Source organism: Petromyzon marinus, chromosome 43 (genome assembly GCF_048934315.1).
Source record: "Petromyzon marinus isolate PM22_M1 ecotype Great Lakes invasive population chromosome 43, UKy_Petmar_22M1.pri1.0, whole genome shotgun sequence".
Classification (NCBI taxonomy): Eukaryota; Metazoa; Chordata; class Hyperoartia; order Petromyzontiformes; family Petromyzontidae; genus Petromyzon; species Petromyzon marinus.
The window spans coordinates 880,206-898,214 of record NC_133709.1 but is presented as its reverse complement, the minus strand read 5'-3'; the positions used below and the strand labels follow the sequence as shown (position 1 = coordinate 898,214).

General features: G+C 51.7%; 1 protein-coding gene across 3 annotated transcripts in view; it reads left to right on the top strand.

The window, feature by feature from the left end:
- Positions 1 to 2,782: 2,782 nt before the first annotated feature.
- The window catches only part of CA10 (carbonic anhydrase 10), a 168,683-nt gene continuing 153,456 nt past the window's right edge, over positions 2,783 to 18,009 (top strand). The window contains exons 1-2 of one of the 3 annotated variants that reach the window (XM_032970236.2): positions 2,783 to 3,663; positions 6,374 to 6,531. In XM_032970236.2, coding sequence (XP_032826127.1) covers positions 6,468 to 6,531 — 64 coding nt within the window. In that variant the 5' untranslated portion in view covers positions 2,783 to 3,663; positions 6,374 to 6,467. Of the gene's footprint in view, positions 3,664 to 3,729; positions 3,754 to 3,814; positions 3,838 to 6,373; positions 6,532 to 18,009 lie in introns of those variants that run through there. The other 2 variants (XM_032970237.2, XM_076073682.1) reach the window with 2 other exon arrangements.

Sequence of the window (18,009 nt, the reverse complement as noted above, 5' to 3'; positions counted from 1 at the left end):
TGAGTGGGTAGCACTGCACATAGCCTCAGCAGTGAGCTTCTCACGGAGCCCGCATGCCCTGCCACCGCATGCCCAAACATCTTCTGTCTGGCGGGATAGAGGGGGCTAACCGGGCGCGGCACGGGCTAGAGAGGAGACGGAGCTGATTTGGTACAGGAGGACGTGGAGCTGAGTGGATTTGCCGATGGCTTGTGCCATCGGTGTGCCTCTGTGGAGGAGGCTCGTGAAAGACGCTCCTGGGCAGTTGAAGGCAGTCGCCCTCTAACAACATTGTAGGGTGGAAGAGCGACGCTCACAACAACGAGCGGAGCGCCGGGCGGTTAAAACGCAGCACAGTAGGGGAGTACAGGTGGTGCACCTGCCAGTCGTCTCAGTCAGTCAACCCCAGCGTGCCTTCGACTCTTCACGTGGCCTCAAGGTGCACCTAGCCTGGCACAGGCGACGTGGTGACGTCACCGCCACTTAGCGGTGAAGGGCGGCTGTTGTCGGGATAGCACGAGCGAGCTGCTAGGGGCTCTGTCTCACGTATCAGACGGTGAGGAACGTTGCCGATATATCTGGCAGTACACCTGCATTGCTTTAAATAATTCGAACTGCTCATCAGACACGAAATAAACACACCGAAAAGGCCCTGTGGCTGATGGGATCTGTAAAAGAATTAGAATTACGTTATATTGTATTTCGATATTTTTTTGTATGCGGAGAAAGATATGTGCAAGGAGACGTCGCGTTCTGCTCATGTATTTAGTTGGGGTGAGGGTGAGTGGATGGGAGGGAGCTCCTGGCTGGCTGGGGGAGTTATTGGCTGAGTGATCCACACTTCAAACTGCTAGCTCTCACCTCCCCAATGCATATGTTCCACTCTTTGATTCCGGTGTTTACGACGCTTTGCAAGGCCGGCAGCAATGTAGCTGCCTTGTAAGACGCGCGGCTGGGCGGCAGAGTGTAATTGAGGGATTATGAAGCAAGCCACGCAACGAGGAGCCATGGAGGTTTCTAAACAGAACGCACGAGTGAGTCCCCGGTGGAGGAGGATCAGGGAGAGGTGGATACCGATTTGAAAGAGATAGATAAATAGATAAATACATCCTTCGAAATAAATGAGAAATGCCAACGTGGCCGAGGTAGCAACGAAGGCGTTGCAAAGCGCGAGCGAAGTGAGCAGGAGGAGTGAATGGGCAGGTAAGCGGTCGAAGGACGTTGCATTCTAAATAGAACTGGGGTAATCGATGATTTAAGTCATGGGTTACTCGACCGATGATTATTAATCAGTCCGAGTAATCGACTCACGAGACCACATCAAGATAGTTGGGGGCGGAAAGGAAAAGTCTCGCTTCGTTTTTCACGACGCGTGCCGCTGGACGGGAGGTGATACGAGCAGGGCTTGGCCATGTAATCTGCATAAGCATCCGCGTTACGCTGAGCGTGGCATATTGTGGACAGGGGAGGGGGGTTTCCCGCCTTCAGGGTGCAGGATGTGTGGCCGGTTGCCATTTTTAAAGGGACTCTGGAAATCGACGACCAAGGCAGCGAGTGGCGCGTCACTGCTTTTTTTGGATCGACGAATCGACGTGGGGGACGAATTGTCCCCCCCCCCCCCCCAGCGCCGAGTCTGACCACGGGTGGCACTCTGGCGGAGGGCACACGCTGTGCTCGGGTCGGAGCTGTCGATTCAGGACGTTGGCCTCGTGCCGGCAGCCGTGTCGAGTCTGCGACGGCGCGCAACGTGAAGCGGAGCACGGCCCCCCGAGGAGAACGCCTCGCGCGTGGCTACGTTTAGAGCACGAATGCATACAAAAAGCCTCCGTACAAAAGCACAAACGCAACCGACGGCACGTAGCGCTGCAGCTGGCCAAATGCAATTCCCAGATCTTGTATAATGTCACGGGGAACATCGTGGCTGCGACATACCTAGGACTAAGGATGTTGTTTTCGTGAGAGCTATGTTCTGGTCGTTGTTTGCGATGCTGTGCGGCAGCGCGGTTGTAATGGTGCGCGCGAGGGAGGAGGCTCCCTCTCTCGACTGGTTTGCCGGCTTGTACCACCACCACCACCGCCGCCCATGTTGTTGTGGTGGTTGTTGTTGTTGTTGTTTCCCTGGCTCCACCGCTTCTGCCGAACGCACGCGATGGTGAGACCCGGTCACTGTTCGCACTCACCACCCCCCTCCCTTATTTATTTAATTCATGTCGCACGTGTCATTTAATGATAATTACTTCATATGTAATTGTAGGGGTTGATTGTGGCTCAATAGCTGCTGCGAGTCTGGCTACTTATACGCCTATTTGATAAAAGTGGAGATTAGTAAACGTTGCAAAAAAAATCTCTCATCAGGCCCCATGGTGTAAGCGAGTGCACTCTCCAACTTTGAACGTCTACCCTGCGTCTCTCGATGAATGTGCTATGTAGGAGGCCCAATGCCCGAAACGTCGCCTGTTATATATATTTTTTAGATTACAAGGCGCCAGAGTCGTCGACGAATGTGTCGAGTTATGTGTTTTTTTAATGTTTTGTTTGAATAATTATTAAGGCGTGGCGCCGGCGTGAAGGCGAACGCAGCAGTGACGCTGTCTTCTGGCCCCTCGTGGAGACTCTCAGTCGTTTCTTCGCCGAATTCATTTTTGAGCGCTGATGATTGATCGTCCGGACCAAATAAACCCACCCACACAACATAGACAGGCGGAGGCTGGGGGGGGGGGTATGTGTGTGTGGGGGGGGGGGGGGTATGGAGGGTGCTACGCGGTGGGGGTGCTATAGGGGCGAGACAGACACGCACGCGCACGCAGCCACGCGCGTGCACACGCGGGCGCTCCGGCGAGCGGAGCGGTGCGGAACTCGGAGCGCGCGGCACGAGAGGCAAAGCGTTGGCGCCGTGCGACTCCGCGTCGGAGTTTTTGGAGTGACCGGATGAAAATTTACGACGGAGAGAGAAGAGAGAGAGAAGAGAGAAGAGAGAGAGAGAGAAGGGCCCATTCATAATAAAGGGAACGACCGAGCTAGGGAAGAACACGGAGAGAACTAGCGGCGAACACGCGGTGGTCGTGGTCTCCAGCCAACTATCGGCTGCTGCAAGCATCGTGTTAGATAAAATAAATATATAAATGGTGCGTTACAATTACATAGTGTATATAATATAGTTCTGACACACCTAATATAAATGCCATTCTTGCACAAGCACTAAACGCTATATATCGCCATATATACACAGCAAGCTGTGGAGTTGGACGACAGCCCGTGTATAAAACGCGAACGCGCCCGCGTGTGTCTGATGCACATCTCGCGCACGACGCGCGCGAGCTCCGCGCGTCCAGCGGCAGCGGCGGAGTGCGGCGCGGGTAGCCGGAACCCTCGGGGCGGGTGGGGGGGCGACCTCGAGCGCGGTGCTCGGAGGAACGATTCCAGCGGCGGTGTCGGTGACGACGCACGGGGCACACGCCACGCACAGCGCAGCAGCAGCAGCAGGAAGCATGGTGAGCGGATAACGAGCAGCTGGTAGCAGCAGCAGCGGCGGCATCAGCAGCGGCTGCAAGCGGCAAAAACGCAGGCGGAGACAATTTCGCATTCTTCGCCTGCAAAAGTGGATCCTCCTCCCTCCAGTTCTTCATCATCGTCGTCATCGTCACCATCGTCGTCGTCGACACCACCAGCCGGACGGCCTGCCAGGTGCGCAAAGCGAGGATTGCCTTCAGTCTGTCGCGACTTGTCCCGACCGGGCACCCTGACGGAGCGTCGCGACGCTTGCCCGAGAGAGGAGTGAGTGCAGCTGCGGGCGTCCGCGCGTCCACGCGTCGCTATCTGCCCGCCTGCCTGCACGACGCGTGTCTGTGTGCTCTTCCCGTGAGTCTTGTTATCACCGTCGGCAGCCAGAGTCAATCTACTGCTGGATGAATGTCTCCTAATAATCCTCCTAGCTCCTGCAACACGCGCTCACGTGCGCTGTGTCGACTGCGGTGGTATTCGGCCGGCGTGTTGGACGCCAGGCGTCCGATATGTTCAGTGTATGCAGGGATTTAATGCGGACGTTTATGGGGATATTGATTGTTTGTGAATATGCGGCACGTATATACAGGATACACAGGGATTATGTCGAAAAAGGGATAGAGGGACGCGCGGATTGGAGAACATACGCAGGCGAAAGACGTCAGCCAAAACTGCGAAGGAAAGTCAAATTGGGCAGGGCGCGTCGCTACGAGGGTTGAAGAATGAAGACGAATGGAGGAGAGGCAGCCGAGGAATGGGACGCGTCCGAGAGGACGTGAACCGTAGGGAGATGGAGCGGCGAAATCCGCTCGTGGTGCGCGGGTGCTGGGTTCATTCTCACGTCGCAGGACCGTCGGAGATGTCTGTGGTTTGGGGGGACGCCTTCATCCAGCAGCGGTTTGAGCATGGCTGTTGATGCTGATGTAAATATTGAAATGCGCATGAAGTGAGGGAATGCGTGCGGTGCACGTTCGTGGCTAGGGTTGGTGGATCACGCAAACGCGTGGAACTCCCGAAAGGAACTCAGCAGAGCTTCTAGGTGGCCAGAAGATGGCAGTACAGCAAAGTGCGTTCAATGAGTCAATGAGTCTGGGTTCAATGAATCTGTGCGGAGCCTGGAGTGCTGTCATCCCCTGGGGTGCCGTGGCGTTGGGATTCCCGCGGGTTCGAAGGTTTCCTCCCAGGTGAAGCCAAAAGTCTCAATTCTTGGGATCGGCCAAAAGATCCCAATGCAGCACTCTCCTGAAAATAGTCTTGAGGTTTTTTTCCTGAATAAACAGAGGACACTATTATCAATGTTCTTGGTTCTTTCGGTAAAGTCACGTAGAAGGGAAATAATAAAATAATAAAAATAAAACATAATAAAATAAAATTCTCACGACGTTTCGGCCACAACGCAAGCAGCCGTCCTCAGGTGAAGAACAGAGCTATCCTGGACGCTGTCTTTCCGACAGCTCTGTTCTTCACCTGAGGACGGCTGATTGCGTTGTCGCCGAAACGTCGTGAGAATTTTATTTTATAATGTTTTATTTTATTATTTCCCTTCTACGCGACTTTACCGAAAGAACCAAGAATATGAATCCCTGCAGTCACGAAAGCTTTAAATCGAAAATTATCAATGTTATTATTATTCAAAAGTTGTATTGAAACCAAGGGCGCTGTTACACTTGAAAGTGAAATACTCACGAGAAACCGGAACGCGCCTTCAACCCGACCGTGGCGGTTAGCGGTGCCATCAGCCGGTCACGGATTCCTGGTTCACTAATTGGTTAAATGTGTTGAACGTGAAGTAGCAGAACTACGAACGCGTGCATTAGAGGCGAATAACTAACGAGCGACGTCTTTTTATGAGTATCCGCTTTACAGAGTTTCGCACGACTAAAATTAAGTAATTGTATGAACACTGAGGGGCTCGTAATTAAAACTCACGAATGGGCGTCGTGCGTGCATGAGTAGAGCATCACTTAAAACCCAGGTACCGCCCCCACTTCCCCCCCAATCACCCCCACCTCCCCCACTTCCCCCCCAATCTCCCCCCCCACTTCCCCCCCAATCCCCCCCCCACTTCCCCCCGAATCACCCCCAACTCCCCCCCAATCATCCCCCCCCCAATCCCCCCCCCCACCTCCCTGTCGAGGGGAGGTGGGGGATATTCCATAATAATTTGTGAATTCTTTGTAATTCGCTCGGTTGGCAGTGGTGCACAAAGAACAAACTCGCCACATCCGTCAATTACACTGTGGCCTTGAACATTACAAAAAACAATCTATCATAGGCGACGTTTCGGGCAATGGCCCTCCACATCATATAGAGGTCAGAGAGATGCAGGCGTTGCTCTATGCTTTCTGAAGAAGGGCCATTGCCTGAAACGTTGCATATAATGCACTGTTTTATTGACGAATGTGTGGTGTTTTTTTATGATGATAATTATGCCCTTACCCAAGCATGCCTTGCTTGATGAGTCTCGAGGCTGTTTGTCAGGCGCGTGTGCCTGGTTGGACTGTGTGGCCACTTATTGCATCAAACGTAACCCGAACCGGCGGGTGATACTCAACAACCAAAACAACTCCGCACAGATGCACTCAAGAATCCATCGCTGCACTCCCGTCTCCTAGTCACCTCCGCAAGCCGAGCTCACAACACCTGCTCGTCCCCCCATTCCCGAGGCTGGGTGCCGCATGACGGGCTGCTAATCCGGCTTAGCGGCGTTGCTTTGCTCCGGAGATCGGGCGTCGTGAATGCAGTTTCACTTCGGTCTGCGTTCCACACGCAAACGATTCTCTTTCTCTCTCCCTCCTCTCTGTTCTCTGTCTCCCCTCTCTCTCTCTCTCCCCTCTCTCTCTCCCCTCTCTCTCTCTCTCTTCCCTCTCTCTATCTCCTTGCTGCCGTGCAGATAATCACGCTGGACCTATTAACGGAACGCAGCTAAATCGCGTTCACGGACGGGGGACTCTCTCTGGAGTTGATGCACCGCATCGGACGCAAACATGGGATGTTCTCTAGAAGTGCTGCTGCTGCTGCTCCATACGAACCTGCTGTTGGGCTCTGCAGGTGAGATTTGTTTCCATAGTCCACGTAAGCCGCGCGCGCCGTTTGGTACAGCAGAACGTCACCCCACGAATCTGGTTATCCACGGGAGTTGTTGAGTCGTTCCTCCAATTATCCGCGATTGCTCGCGGTCCCCCACCTTGCGTTGTTGATTTTCGGGACGACTTCCCTATTGTGCGCGGATAAGAGAGAGTTGGAGCTTCAGAATCGTCCCATTATCTGCTATTTTTCAAAATAGTCGCGTTATCTGCTGATAAAGCCGCGGGTGACAGGATATGTAGCGTATGGAGCTGTGCTATTGATGAAATATTTATAATTAATATTTCTGAAAAATGTCCGTATAGCCTTTAACAGACTGTTGGTGCAAGTGCTGTTAGCGAACATTAATGAAGGCCGGCACGGCACACGATGGGGTGGGTGACCAACACCACGCCCGGCCGCCTTTGTCTCCCCAGTTCTGATGTTTATACTACCGCATCATGTGTTCGTGTAAGGGTGAGTCGACCCAGGGGAGGCCAAGGTGGGGTTCAAATATTCCCCACTGATGTTGCTTGTGAGCGGGAATTGAACTCTGGTCGCTGTGTTCGCAGACGCAGCGCGCTAACCACTGCACCACCGCTCCCCACTAACACTACAATTCACACGCGTTCTATGTAGGCTGACTCGGGCATTTTCACCAAATGTTGCGGTTTGCCTATCCTATTAGAACCGAGCACGTGACAATATAAAAATAGGTCATTATGTAACTATGTACAGCACTGTATATATAGACACACACCCCAATGTGACATTACCCAATGGGTAACTCTCGTCCATTATTATTATCCATGGCAATAGAACGACCCAACAAATCCCGCGTGTGTGCATGGTAGTCGTGTTGATGTGTGTGTGCTGTGCGTAGCTGTTAGCGCGGCCAATCCCAGTAACAATTATCTGAACCGGTGCCTCGGTGAACTCGGCCTCAAATGAGTAGCTGGTGCGATGTGTAAGCATCGCCATTGGGGAGACAAAGACGGTCGGTCATGGAGTAGCCCACCCACCCCCTCGTGTGCCGTGCCGGCCTTCATACGTGCTTGTTAACAGCACTTTCCCCAAACGTCCGTTAGGGCTTTACGGGGGATCTTTGTCTCTACATTTACACACCCGGGGTTGAAATCGCTTCATGTGGAGGTGCTGGATGGATTGTTTCATCCATCGCAGGATCGAGACAGCTGGCAGCGACTTGAGGAGGCAATGGATTGACCGTTGACCGATCCAGCAGTGAATTGATCAGGGGTGATGTTGATTGGTTAATACGTTATAGATATGTGTGTGTAGCTCGGTGATTGATTACACGGTAATAACATTACAAGGACAATGCAACCAGGTGTACATGAATAATTATCATCGCTCCGTGGCAGGCTGCTGTGCAGGAAAATGTTAAATTCATATTAATTCACAGCGCTTTGTTATTCCATCGCTGGTGAAAGAGATCTCCTCCATGCTGCGTCCGTCACGGGGCACTGTTGACTATACTTCACTGAGATGGTCAGAATGGGTTTATGAATTGAGTGTGGGGGGGAGGGAGCCATGACTGCTTCAGACATCGCTCGCCACTGATGTTAGCCGTGGCTGTGAATAGCAAATCGGGTCACGAGGTTCACAGCGTTCCAGCCACGTCGCCACTGTTGGCCGTGAACACGATTTGAAACTCGCAGCCAGAGGCCCCAACGATGAATGTGACAATTGTTGCCATCTTCACGTATTTGTATTACCTGCTGTAATTCCGTGACGGTGGAATTGGCCATAGCCTACTGTAGCCACGCATTACATATTCTTCAATAACACGCTGGCCTTAAAAGTAAAAATATATAATAGATGACGTTTCAGGCAATAGCCCTTCTTTATAGCACATCACAAAACCTCACTTATTTTATATATATTTATTTCCAGGCCAGAGTGGTACTGACGGATGCGTTCGTAAACATGTGTGTGCTTATGCGCCATTGGCAATGCAGCAGCAGCACCAAATTATATAAATATACGCACGGCGCGAATGCGTGCCATGCCTTGTGCAATGGGTCCTTGGGAGAGGGTGCAGCATTGAGCGCTGGAGTCGGAGTGAGCGGCGACCACAAACTCCCTCCCCGGCTTCTCGAGCCAGAAGGTGCCGCAAATCCACGTGGATAAGTGCGCGCCGCGCTGTCGAGGGGCCATCATCCGCGGTGGAGGCGCACCCAGAAATACAAACAAATAAAGAATCACACAAACACCGCGGTTCAAATCATTCCACGATACTACATTTATTGCACGTAAAAAGAGAAAAGTCTTCATTAAGTAATATTACATTTTGATTAAAAGCGTTCGTGACTGCAGTAATTCATATTCTTAGTTCTTTCGGTAAAGTCACGTTGAAGGGAAACAATAATATAATAAAATATATTTTAAAAAACGTCGTGAGAATTTTTTATTGGTTTTATATATATTTTATTATTTTATTGTTTCCCTTCAACGTGACTTTACCGAAAGAGCTAAGAATATAAGTAATATTACATTAAGTAATTTTACATTAATTAATATTACATGTGTATAAAATGCATTGGGAATGATACGTAGTTAATTTAGGATTTTTACGCGTGTGAAACATCTCAAATGGCTCGTGGCATTTCTAATAGCTGTCCAAAACTGTCGAGTGATAAACTCCCCCCCCCCCCCACTCACACCCCTCCTCATCCGTCCCCTCCCCCGTCCACCTCCGGCTGGCTACACCTCTGCTCCACCGCACATGCTAATGTCATATCATGGGGGCATGCGTAGCTGAATTTCAAATGAGTGTCAGATTGCACATCTGGGTCATTTTTTAGTGTGGCCCCCTCTCTCCCCTCTCGCCCTCCCTCCCCTACCTGCCTACCTCCCTTCCTCTCCCTCCTCCCTCCCCACTCCCACCTCCCTCCATCCACTCCCTCCCCTTTCCCCCTCCCTCCCCTCTTCGCTTCTCTTTCCTCCCCCCCCCTCCCTCCCCTTCCCTCTTTTTAAAGCGTATTATATTAGCAAAGTCACGTGACGGCATTTAACGTTTTGTCATCTGCACGTAGCGAATGCAAGAGAATAACAACGTTCGTCGCGATATCACTGCCGTGTGAATGGCCGCTGGCTCATTGAGCAGTGAGCGCGGTTTCCGTGTCTGCAGCGTGAACGTCTGCAGGTGACGGGGCTATCGGCCGTTTCCCACGAGGGCGTCGCGGCTCTGTGAGAATGCGGAATCGGGACTCTTTGTTTGGGACCGTAGGAGTGCACCTGTCCCATCGGAGGCGTCGGTAATCCACGCATCGTGAGCGCGGCAGCACCCCGTGGCATAGGGCAGTGGGAACGCGAGCCGAGCATTGGCAGCGGCGTTAAGACCGCGCGCGCGTCTGCCGACGGCGGCTACATTACTAATAGAGCCAAGTCGGGCTCCCCGGAGTTGGGTGGGGGAGGGGGGGGGGGCTGTTTGTTTGCAACATTAAAGTCGCGCGTCACTTTGGATCCCACTGTTAGAATTGTGAACGTCCCACCCCCCCCCCCCCCCATCCACACAAGAAGCGCTCGGAGTGAGGCTCGGCGAGCCGGCTGGAACTACAAAACGAGCGATTAGCTCAGAGTCTGTCGGTGCCTGAGGCATTCTCGCCGATTCCTCTGAGAGCCGGGACTCTGAGCGTGGCGGCGACACCTGTAATTGAACCGCAGTGCGGGGGGGGGGGAGGGGAGGGAGGGGGTGAACTTTGGGCCAATTCCTCCGGCGGGGTCCCAGGATTCACAGCCCCACACCTTCCCTGCATGGCCGCTGTTACATGATAGGAATTACCCGCTTGGGTAATTGTGGGCAAATGAGAGCGGGCGCATTACACGTACCGCTGATAAATAAATACCCCAACTGCTATGAGAACAGAGCGTGGGGCCGCCTCGCCGCAACCTGTACAGCTGCCACAACGAGAACGCGAACAAACACGCACGTGGAGCGAGCCGGCGGTAATTATCGGTGTATTATAAATCCCCTGACTGCCACCAAGAGAAGCTCTGCATGAACGCGTGCGTTGTCGTAATGTGCGTGCGTTTGGCGTCGAAGCGGAAACGGATGCGCGGCGCATGCGACCGGTTGCACACGCGTGGCTCGGTGCGTGGTTCACGCGGTACACGCGTGGTTCACGCGTGGTTCACGCGCGATATACGCGTGGTTCACGCGCGGTATACGCGCCGCAGCGGAATGAAGCAAAACCACTCGACAAAGGTTCCGTGTCAACAACACTGTGGCCTTAAAATAAAAATGCATGTATAATCGATGACGTTTCAGGCAATGGCCCTTCTTGTCCCTTCTTCTTAGCACATTTATACCAGCAGTGTAATAGAGACGGCAGCCGCACACACACACACACACGCACACACGCGCGCACACACACACACGCGCACACAAAAACACACACGCGCAAACACACACACGCGCACACATAAACGCACACGCGCACGCACACACGCACGAACACACACACACACACACGCGCACACAAAACACAACAACAACAACCGCCATTCGCCACTAAGTGGCGGTGACGTCACCACGACGCTTGTGCCACACAAAACACACACACACGCACACACACATACACGCCCCGGTGTGGATGTTCGCGCCTCGCGTTGATGTCAGCTCTCGCTCGCTCCGCGTGCCGGTGCCGCTCGCGCGAGTCTCGTCGCTGCCAGCGTGCCCGAATGACTGCTGCTGGGAGTTGGCGAGTTGGTGGATTTCAGGCAGGTGGCGGTAGGACGCAGGTGCTGACTGTTGGGGGTTGCCCGGTGTTGGGGTTCGGTGTGGGGTGGCTCTGGTGGAGCCCCCCCCCCCCCCCCCGGCTTGGAGCCAGCCGGAGAGCGCGCGAGCGGCTGTTGCTCGGCTGCGCCCGCTTGGGTGTCCACGGCGGCACGGGGCTGTCGCTGCACGCTCCCCGCAGCCGGGGGTCGTCACGGAGTTGAGGTGCGGAGGAGCGAGGGGATGGCATTGGTTTTGGCACCGTGCACGGTTGTGCTGCGATTACTTTCCATTCTCTTGCTGACTTATTGACTCTGGACTCACTCGGTAATTCACTATTTTATTTTACTTCTCTTTAATAGACTTGCCATTTTCCCGTAATGGAAATATTTTTGGTTAAACTCCTATTAAAAACTCCACGCGCAATAAAGATTCAACCTGAATAATGCTATAATTAATCATGCATATCGTTTCAGCTCTGTGTTACTAACTGGCTTGGGGGTGGAAGGGTGGGGGAGTGGAACCGGTGGTTAGCGGGGAGTGATTGCTGCCAATTAGTGCAGACCGAGACACGTGCAGCAGCCAGCTATTTATCTTGTACACTTATTTATAACCCCCCCTTCCCCCCACATAACGCCATTGATCAAATTACATCTCACAAACGCTGTAGGATTTTTGTAACGTGCACAGTTTTCGCACGGAGGCGTGGGAGTGAAAATCCACGGGCAAAGCGGCGGGAGGACGGTCAGAACCGGCGCCAGTAATTTCCCGAGCTCTGTGATCCTACATTGGGGTTGTTTGGCCAGCCCCTGCGGACGCCCGCTCGTCTCCACAGTGGCCACGCGGCACACTCTTGCTGGGCGCCCCAGTTGCAAGCCCTCATTGATGAACCCGCTGGGCCCGTGCGCCTACGACCGAGAGACCCTCCGTGCCCAGCGGCACAACAACCAAGAGTGAAAGTTCATGCTGTGGTGCCACGTGCGCCTGCTGTATCCTCCGCCGCTCAGGCCCTTGCCAAACCTCCTGGGTGGCTCGGGCGGCAGCAGTTTTCTTGCAAATTGGCGAATGTGTCTGCGAGAAAAAACAAAACGAATACAATAAAAAAGAAAGCATCGATACATCTCTTCCCGTGGGTCCAGTTTTGTCGCTGCCTCCTCCTGCTCCTCCTCTTCGTCGTCCTTCAAATCGTGACTCGTGGAAGATTCTCGCGAAGCACGCACGTTTCTCCACTGCTGCTCTTTCATCGGTCACGTCTTTTTTTCTTTTGCGAACAAAAAAGCGCATTGTGGTCCGCTTGTCTTAGTTCACCACGAAAAATAACTTTGAACAAATATGACCGATTAATAGCAGCAGTGATGCAGTGACAGATAACTGAAGACCGGTTTCATTATTACAGTGAGGGAAAAAAGCATTTGATCCCCTGCTGATTTTGTACGTTTGCCCACTGACAAAGAAATGATCAGTCTATAATTTTAATGGTAGGTTTATTTGGACAGTGAGAGACAGAATAACAACAAAAAAAATCCAGAAAAACGCATGTTAAAAATGTTATAAATTGATTTGCATTTTAATCAGGGAAATAAGTATTTGACCCCCTCTCAATCAGAAAGATTTCTGGCTCCCAGGTATTTTTTTATACAGGTAACGAGCTGAGATTAGGAGCACACTTTTAAAGGAAGTGCTCCTAATCTCAGCTTGTTACCTGTGTAAAAGACACCTGTTCACAGAAGCAATCAATCAATGAGATTCCAAACTCTCCACCATGGCCAAGACCAAAGAGCTCTCCAAGGATGTCAGGGACAAGATTGTAGACCTACACAAGGCTGGAATGGGCTACAAGACCATTGCCAAGCAGCTTGGTGAGAAGGTGACAACAGTCGGTGCGATTATTCGCAAATGGAAGAAACACAAAAGAACTGTCAATCTCCCTCGGCCTGGGGCTCCATGCCAGATCTCACCTCGTGGAGTTGTAATGATCATAAGAACGGTGAGGAATCAGCCCAGAACTACACGGGAGGTTCTTGTCAATGATATCAATGCAGCTGGAACCATAGTCACCAAGAAAACAATTGGTAACACACTACGCCGTGAAGGACTGAAATCCTGCAGCGCCCGCACGGTCCCCCTGCTTAAGAAAGCACATATACATGCCCGTCTGAAGTTTGCCAATGAACATCTGAATGATTCAGAGGACAACTGGGTGAAAGTGTTGTCGTCAGATGAGACCAAAATGGAGCTCTTTGGCATCAACTCAACTCGCCGTGTTTGAAGGAGGAATGCTGCCTATGACAGTTTAACACGTAGGCTTTCGCGACCAATATTATTCATAATAACGGTTTTTGGGTTAGATCGCGTTTATTTATAAATGTGTCGTAACCCTCCACCACCCGACACGGCCAATCAGCAAAAAAAGTGTCACGTTGACAAAAGACAAATAATTCACTACTTTAGCCCACCGGTGTGTTGAAGAGTGAATCCACATTTACAGTTTGAGTACGACGTTTCGCTGGTAAATACATCCAGCATCATCGGGCAATTCGCCAGAATGGTAAAGCCCTCGCTTGCTCCCGGTTTTATATAGAGCAGCAGGGTGACGTCATCACTTAACTCATATCAGGTGCAGTGATTAGAGGCGGAGGGGGGGGTATTGTAATTATATAATCGATTAGTAATCAGTCATTGGTTATGATTAATAATGAGTTGTAGATTAGTAATTCTTTAAATCAAAATGTAATGTGTATTATTTAATAATACGCTTCCAGGCCGACACCAAGAACACCATCCCCACCGTCAAACATGGAGGTGGAAACATTATGCTTTGGGGTTGTTTTTTCTGCTAAGGGGACAGGACAACTTTATCGCATCAAAGGGACGATGGACGGGGCCATGTACTGTCAAATCTTGGGTGAGAACCTCCTTCCCTCAGCCAGGGCATTGAAAATGGGTCGTGGATGGGTATTCCAGCATGACAATGACCCAAAACATACGGCCAAGGCAACAAAGGAGTGGCTCAAGAAGAAGCACATTAAGGTCCTGGAGTGGCTTAGCCAGTCTCCAGACCTTAATCCCATAGAAAATCTGTGGAGGGAGCTGAAGGTTCGAGTTGCCAAACGTCAGCCTCGAAACCTTAATGACTTGGATAAGATCTGCAAAGAGGAATGGGACAAAATCCCTCCTGAGATGTGTGCAAACCTGATGGCCAACTACAAGAAACGTCTGACCTTTGTGATTGCCAACAAGGATTTTGCCACCAAGTACTAAGTCATGTTTTGCAGAGGGGTCAAATACTTATTTCCCTCATTAAAATGCAAATCAATTTATAACATTTTTGACATGTGTTTTTCTGGATTTTGTTGTTGTTATTCTGTTTCTCACTGTTCAAATAAACCTACCATTAAAATTATAGCCTGATCATTTCTTTGTCAGTGAGCAAACGTTCAAAATCAGCAGGGGATCACATACTTTTTCCCTCACTGTATTTACTGTGCTGATGAGTCCTAACGAGGACGAAATCGGACCACAGTCGTCTATCACCGTGTCGCTGCTGTGCTCATTCGGTCACAATTGCTCAATATCATTGTGACGGTGACCCAAGACGAGAGGACCACAATGCACCTGCAGAACGCAAAGTTGCTGTATGTTCTCGACTGGACACGTTGCTGTGTCGCTCTTCATGCTTCTGTTTTTGTTTTTTCCCGGCCTGCACGCTTATTTCGTTGTGCTGGGGGTTTCTCATCGTCAAATATATTTTGCAGCTCTCCAGATTTCCACGGTGAAGTTAACAGAGAAACCCAGAAATGACGGCAGGCGCGCTAACTCATCACCACCTTTTATTTGTGCTGCTGTTCATTAAAGGGAGCTGCTACGTTGCTCGCATTGCAGATCGTTGGTTGCAATGCAGATCGTTGGTTGCAATGCAGATCGTTGGTTGCAATGCAGATCGTTGGTTGGATTGCAGGTCGTTGGTTGCATTGCAGGTCGTTGGTTGCAATGCAGATCGTTGGTTGAAGTGCAGGTCGTTGGTTGCATTGCAGGTCGTTGGTTGCATTGCAGGTCGTTGGTTGCATTGCAGGTCGTTGGTTGCAATGCAGGTCGTTGGTTGCATTGCAGATCGTTGGTTGCATTGCAGATTGTTAGTTGCATTGCAGGTTGTTAGTTGCATTGCAGATCGTTAGTTGCATTGCAGGTCGTTGGTTGCAGTGCAGATTGTTGGTTGCATTGCAGGTTGTTGGTTGCAATGCAGATCGTTAGTTGCAGTGCAGATTGTTGATTGCAGTGCAGGTCGTTGGTTGCAGTGCAGTCTCGTTGGTTGCATTGCAGGTTGTTGGTTGCAATGCAGATCGTTAGTTGCATTGCAGATTGTTAGTTGCATTGCAGGTTGTTGGTTGCATTGCAGGTCGTTGGTTGCAGTGCAGGTCGTTGGTTGCAGTGCAGATTGTTGGTTGCAGTGCAGATCGTTGGTTGCATTGCAGGTCGTTGGTTGCAGTGCAGATTGTTGATTGCAGTGCAGGTCGTTGGTTGGATTGCAGATCGTTGGTTGAAGTGCAGGTCGTTGGTTGCATTGCAGGTCGTTGGTTGCAGTGCAGGTCGTTGGTTGCATTGCAGGTCTAACCAGTTCGTTCCTGCAGTGCGCCTCCTCTTGTTGACGCGTCATCTTGGCGCACGGTGTTGAGCCCAGATGTGTCCCTGAGTGGTTGTTGTGTTTGCTGTCGCCCGTCTCGCGCATGCTGATCACTCCCCTACCCTTGGCTCTGTTCGTCTTCTTTCTCGTTAACATTTTTGACATTAAATTGTCGTTCCAGCGTTCCGCGTTTTGAGATTGGAATTTGCGCGAATGGCGCTATCGGGAAAAAAAAGCCCCACATTATTTATAGGATTTGCAATTAATGCAGGCGTTTGCGATGTTTCTACGGCGCGGCAAATTAATTATCCACGAAGCAACTTTGTATCCGTGGCACGCCACGGGAAGGGGTGGAGTGAAGGGTAATATGCGTGGGGATGAAGACACAAGGAATGGCGGGAAGGGAGAAGAGAAAGGATGGGAAAAGGGTCGGAGAAACGGGAGCGAGGGGTCAGGCGAGGTGAGGGAGGAAGAGGCTGCACCAGGAACTCAACGCTGCTGTACGGGGCAGCGGCTGTTCTCACAGGGGGCGGGGTTCAGAGTGGAGGTGGACACACGCCGCCCCCACTTTGATCTACACTCACAGTCAGGGACGCGTTGTCTAGCCCAGACGTCCTGGCGAATAACATAATTATGGGATTATATATATTATTTCGGGGAGCGGTGGTGCAATGGTTAACGCAATCCACTGTGAACTCGGCCACGTGACTTCAATCACTAACTCTGAAAAGAGCAGTAAAGAAAATGCATCAACACGCTTGTACCCCTAAAATAATATAATTTAAAACACTTTATATCAGCGTTGACAACAATAATTTAAACTCGGAAAGTCAGATTCATGGCCACGGCTAACATCAGTGGCGAATGATATCTGAACTTGTCGTGGAGCTACTGTACCTCCTTTTACCAACCCACTCTGACCAGATTGGTGAAGTATGGTCAAACAATCCCCGCGACTAACACTGCATAGGCAACGCCTTCATGCAGTATTGGATTAACATAGGGCTGTACGTTGTAGTGGTATTGTAGTGTTGTGTTCTTCAACGGAGATGCACCATTGAATAACGTGGTGTAATGAAGGTGAACTATGAAAGTTGAGGCTCCCTGTGATAGCGCCAAACTGCGGAAGCGTGGTTATTAAATTAGTTCTAAAGGGCAGGTCTGGAGCCGATTCCTAATTGACCTTCATTTGCTCATTTACAAGTGGCACTTACAAGGTCAAGAGAGCAATTAGCGAGGCTCGACAAAATGTGTCAACTCCCGAGTTACCCAAGTAGTCGACCCGTGCTGGCTGATCGATTACTTGGGTAGTCGATGACTAAGTCAGGGTGTAGCACTGCAATACGTGGATTATGTTGAACGGCGCTGATTTGTGGCCCCAGCAGCACAACTGCAATGTTATGTTGGGGCTGCAAGCAAGCAAAAACTGAAATAGATGGCAATACGATTGGGATGGGATTAGTGAGTCAGCACAGAGCAAGATACCTGTGGGAAACACCCGAGGTGATGTGACTGACTTGAGTGGTTTACAAGTCTCTTAATGTTGTCAATAACGGTGAACGAATGACGTGAGAATCATCTTGAAATGAGTGGCGTTACCAAATAATCACTCTTATTCCCTGTACGGATACATCGGCAGTGCTTCAAAGTCTGCTCTGGGCCAGGCCAGTGGGCCGGGTCAGTGGGCCGGGTCAGTGGGCCAGGCCAGTGGGCCGGGTCAGTGGGCCGGGTCAGTGGGCCAGGTCAGTGGGCCGGGTCAGTGGGCCGGGTCAGTGGGCCGGGCCAGTGGGCCGGGCCAGTGGGCCAGGCCAGTGGGCCGGGTCAGTGGGTCGGGTCAGTGGGCCGGGTCAGTGGGCCGGGCCAGTGGGCCGGGCCAGTGGGCCAGGCCAGTGGGCCGGGTAAGTGGGCCGGGTCAGTGGGCCGGGTCAGTGGGCCGGGCCAGTGGGCTGGGCCAGTGGGCCGGGCCAGTGGGCCGGGCCAGTGGGCCGGGCCAGTGGGCCAGGCCAGTGGGCCGGGTCAGTGGGCCGGGTCAGTGGGCCGGGTCAGTGGGCTGGGTCAGTGGGCCGGGCCAGTGGGCCGGGTCAGTGGGCCGGGTCATTGACCT